Source organism: Octopus sinensis, linkage group LG16 (genome assembly GCF_006345805.1).
Source record: "Octopus sinensis linkage group LG16, ASM634580v1, whole genome shotgun sequence".
NCBI classification, from domain to species: domain Eukaryota; kingdom Metazoa; phylum Mollusca; class Cephalopoda; order Octopoda; family Octopodidae; genus Octopus; species Octopus sinensis.
In genome coordinates, this window is record NC_043012.1 from 9,807,213 (window position 1) to 9,812,649 (window position 5,437).

The window sequence follows — 5,437 nt, forward strand, 5'->3', positions numbered from 1 at the left end:
TATAAATAATGTTGCTGAAATCGAAACCCCTCGTAAGTACTTGCAGCACCCAATCGGAATCGTGATGATTTATTAACATGTATCACGCTTATTATAGTGTCTGTATAGCCGAGAGCTGATACAGACACCCTCTCAGCTCTCCCCAACCTTGATCCGCCGAAGCAGCCAGAATGTGACACTACGAGGAAAGGATGAAGAGCTGCACCTGTACTTGGTGGGTATTGAGTTCAGCAGCGCAGACTGGAGTATCGTATTATGAAGAGCCTTACTGAAAGACACAACGTGCTACCAAATCCAAGATTAGATCGTACAATCTTATAATAGTTAGCTGAATGTCCTAACTACTAAGCTACGCGTATTCCAAAAGAGCTTGCATGATGTCTGAAGACTTCCACGTTTGCATGTTACTCTACCTTTAAGTAAATAATTTGCTTACATTGTTTTCGTTTAGTGGTAAATAAAACTGAAACATAGGTTACAATTGGAATGTTCGTCCTCAGTCTGCCCTGGAAGAAAATTCAATTTCTAATGCGTTATTTCATATCCAACACTTATGTCTTAACGACGTTCAGTGTTCAAGGTTCCAGCTACGCTGATTTGTGCTCAGCGGATTAGCTTTAATTTCTCTTGGCCAAATTATAGGCGTATAATTTAAGGAGAAAGAAAGTAATTCTGATCTACGAAATTACTTTAAATACACCAGATGTAAGAAAACTGATATTTAATACAAACATATATAAAGTAAAACCATTGACTATTTGCTAGATAGGTTACACAATTAAATCTTTATATATAAAAGTCAAGTTGTGTGTCTGTCTCCTACGATTTAGATTCCTAACTACTCCTACATTTTGCGGTGCAGTGTAACCAAAAGCGGGTATCTTATAGTCGTGATTCATATCGAGCCCTTCTGGGTATTAGCGCGCGTCTACGATGAGTCTACGATTTAAAAAAAAATTACTATAATTTTTTTCCATTTTAATGGATTTTTTTCGCTATTATATAAGGGAAGTAACTCTCTAAAAATGTCTACGATGAATCAACGATTTAAAAAAAAATTACCATCATTTTTTTCCCATTTTAATGCATTTTTTTGCTATTTTTTGGCTATAACTCTCTAAAAATGCTTATATAGTTATTTCCCTTACAAACCCGAGCAACGCCGGGCGATACTGCTAGTTACAACCAAAAATATAAACATTGATATTTTGAATAACGGAAATAAGTATGACAGCTAGTAACGAAATCCAACTGCCACCTACATCAGAATCGGAATTAGACCAACGAAATTGGAAGTAGAAATATATCACGTTAATGATATCGAATATATGGAAATGATTAAACACTTACTCAAATGTAAACCGTAGCCAGATGAATAAAGAAAAGAGAAATTGGTGAAATAAAGGTTTACTTGAAACAAATTCAAATTATTTGATCATGTTCAATGAAATAATAAACGAACCAAGTACAGTAGTCGTCATGGGGAATTGATCTGTTCTTAATTGTTCTTATCTAAGAACATCTTCGTCCAGTCAAACTAAAGGGTCTAACATACAATATTTGATATGAAAAGAAACATTTTATAATTGTTATTGAGATGAAGAACAAAAGTATGTTTGAAACGGACAAATCTTGCTCAAACGTACAATTACAAACGATCTATCAATGTGAAAACGAACCGGGTTTCATTGAACAAAACCATACATCTTTGCCTAAAGGAAAAGGATTTTATTAAAAGCTCCTTAAATGCAATTCGTGAACCAATTCAACAGTAGTAGGAGTTTGTGGGCCGTGTGTTATGTAGGGAAATCCTGAAGCTTTCAAGCCACATAAGAACATTGGAAAATGATAATTAAAGTGCAGGTCTGGCCGTATGGTCAGAACCTTGATTCTCAATCACATGGTTCCGGTTAAGTCGCACTGCGTAGCACCTTGAGCTGGTATTTTCTCCTATAACCTTGCACCGAGCAAAGCTTTGAGAGTTGATTTGGTAGCCGGAAACTAAAAGAAGCGTGTCGTGTATATATATACGCGTCTATCGTTCTCATGTGTCACTACATCGACGTTGTTCGCCTTGCTCCAATATATATATATATATATATATATATATATATATATTATATATATATATATATATATATATATATATATGTGTGTGTGTGTGTGTATGTGTGTGTGTGTATTTAACACGTCTATGGATAGATTTTATCTCAGACACTGTCATGCTTTATAACGGCGTGAATACGTTTAGTATGCTACATAGATAGTGATATATGTGTGTATGAGTGTGTGTGTGTGTGTTCGCGCACACAGTCATGTGCACACAGGCTGTGTTTTAAGAAGTTTGCTTCACAACCACATGGTTCTGAGTTCAGTCCCACTGCAAGTGACTTCTGTCATAGCCCCGGGTTTACCAAAGACTTGTGAGTGGATTTGATAGACGGAAACTGAAACATGCCTAGCCTGTATATATGTGTTCGTGTGTGTGCGCATATATGTGGATGTGACCGACCATTGTTTGATCCCACCTAAAATCAACATTTTTCATTTAATTTCGTTCACGTTTGGCTAATACATCATTTATGTTCCACAGATAGCTCTACACCATTTAGAGAGTATTCACTTATGGTGTAATATGGAGTAATAGCGCTTTTAGGGTCAGAAGGGCTCTACTTTGCGAAGTAAAAGTTAGAACTGTCTCCCTTACGCCGTAAGATGCTCTGTAAAACATTTCATGCACACATCAACGTAGAATTCAACGACGAAAACAAGGCTGCCCTACGCAGTGGATCCAGTCATGTACAAGGACGACACAATCGGACGCGTCTACACAGTTCACCCCTTGAACTCCGAATGCTTCCATCTGCAGATCTTACTTCATGTCATTATGTGACCAATTTTCTTCGACGACCTTCGCACAATGGACGGCAACTTATGTGGCACTTTCAAAGAATCCTGTTCCAAACGGATACAGATGATCAATATGATAATGCACTTGGAGAGGCCTCTCTGTGTCGTTTTCCGTACAAGCTCCGACAACATTTCACAATAATGCAGGTTTTGTGCAATTTGGAAAAAATACAAATAATCAATGTGCCATGCCATTTTGCTGTAGACTCGCCAAATCACAGTTAGCTTTGACACTCCCACTATCCCTGCCATTTACAAAAGAAGTATTCTTCTCTTGGAAGACTTGGTTATAGCAATTGGCGCTCAACGATTGGATGCTTATTCTCTCAAGACTTCAGACAGAAATGAAGACACCTGTCCCAATTGCCTAATTCTCGGAGAAACATCCTACAACATCCACAGGCTCAAACATTACAATACGGACAACAAGCCCCTTCTGAATTCCGATTAAGCTGACGTTTACAATTTCGTCCTCGGAAACATCTACACACACACTGGCGTAATCAGCTTCTTAGACGCACCCGTTAGAACTGGGAAAACATTCCTCCTGAATCTTCTTGCGAATTTGCGGCATAATGGTTACCTTGCTACTACTGTTGCCTCCGCAGGAATAGCATCGACTCCTCTCAACGGTGGATGAACAGCTCACTCGACCTTCGAGTTGCTTTTTAATGTAGCACACCAAGAAAACTCAACGAGCCACATAATGCATTACTCGGACAAAACGAGAATTATGTTTGAAATGAAGGAACTATGCCCCATAAATGATCCCTACAAGCATTTGATACCACAATGAGAGACCTTAAATCGAACAACAACATCCTTGGAAGTGCGACTCTACTTCTTGCAGAAAATTTTCGACAAACTCTGCCTATTATACCCAAAGGAACACACGCGCGTGAACTTAATGCCTGGCTTAAAAAAATCTTACCTCTGGTCGCGTGTACAACTCACCATCAATAGATCACTCTTACAGACTGGTCAAGCTACAACCTAGTTTTCGGAAATGCTACTTAAATTCGGCAATGGAGAAATTACATCCGACGGCAACGGATACATTGATACTACCATCATTGGCCCCACTCTCTCTATCCCTGATGACTTATGTTCTGCCGTTTATCCAAATCTTACAACGGAATAAATAAAACCAAACTGGCTTCGAGAGAGGGCTGTTCTTGCACCTACAAATGCAGCTGTCAACACTCTTAACTGTGACTTACTCAATCAGCTACCTTCTCAAGACACAGTTACCGACCTTGATCAGGTTACACATTTTCCAACGGAATTTCTCAACTCCCAAGATCCTCCACTACTTCCTCCCCATGAACTCCACTTAAATGTCAGTTGCCTCGTCATCCTCCTAAGCAATCTAAACGCATCCACACTATGCAATGGAACTCGCCTTGAGATCAAACAAATAATGGACCAAGATATTGAAGCCCAAATTATCACAGGACACGGAAAAAACAATACCGTTTTCATTCCGAAAGTTCCGCTAACCCCAACAGACTGCCCCTACCCTATGCAGAGTCTTCAGTCCCCTCTCAAACTCAGCTTCACCATGACCATTAACAAAGAACAAGGTCCGTCGCTGAAAATTGTCGGATTGGACCTTCGAACGTCGTGCTTTTCCCATGGACAGTTCTACGTCGGTTGTTCCAGAGTTGGCCATCCAGTCAACTGAAAGAAAAACAAAAAACGTCGTCTACAAATCAGCCCTACGTAGTTATTCTACAGCATTTTTCACATCTACACCAAATTGTAGCCGTTAGCAATAAGACTTCCCGCAAGCATTTCATTGATATTTTGATATTTTGCTTCGTCTCCCTGATTGCTGTTAGCAGTGCATTACCTTCATTGACCATTTTTACTTCACACACGCTGTTCGCTCATAAGCATGCTCTGACATTTATCTTTGATACATGCCATTATTCTATTTGCATGTTTGCTATAAATGTTTGTGTTTTTTTTTTATCATACGTGACTTTCAATGAAAAAAACCTTCAATGTGGTTGTGTCAGACATTACGAGAAAAATAAGTACATGACACAAAACACTGGCAGTTGCGATCTCGTTTCATGGCCTTTCATTTATAACTAACTGCCAAATTTGTGTTCCCATAAATTTATTAATTACCTAAGTTTCTTTAAACCATATCATAAACTACTAACGAAAATAGTAATTATACATTGTACGCTTATCAACTTCAAACGATTTCTTACTGCGAGCTAATTCAAATTAAATCGTCCACAGGAGTGCACCCTTATGATAAGTCCCGCCGTTCAAAGGACGAGTGCATTTACTAATATATATATATAAATATATATATATATATATATATATATATATCTGTGTGTGTGTTTGTGTGTGCGTGCGTGTGTGTGCCTCTGTGTATGTCTGTTTGCGTGAAATACACATGTCACGACCGTGAAATGTGTATTCCTCAGCATGGGTGAATAATTCCGACGTTGTATTGGAAGAAAAATTACCGTGTATTCTGTACCAAGCTGTGGTTCATAATTGTTTA

General features: G+C 38.6%; 1 protein-coding gene across 1 annotated transcript; it reads left to right on the forward strand.

Annotated features, from left to right (window-relative positions):
- Positions 1-2,715: 2,715 nt before the first annotated feature.
- Positions 2,716-4,594, forward strand: LOC118766632. The gene is made up of 2 exons (XM_036510186.1): positions 2,716-3,057; positions 4,139-4,594. The coding sequence occupies exons 1-2, from the start codon at positions 2,716-2,718 to the stop codon at positions 4,592-4,594; spliced, it is 798 nt and encodes a 265-aa protein (XP_036366079.1).
- Positions 4,595-5,437: the final 843 nt, after the last annotated feature.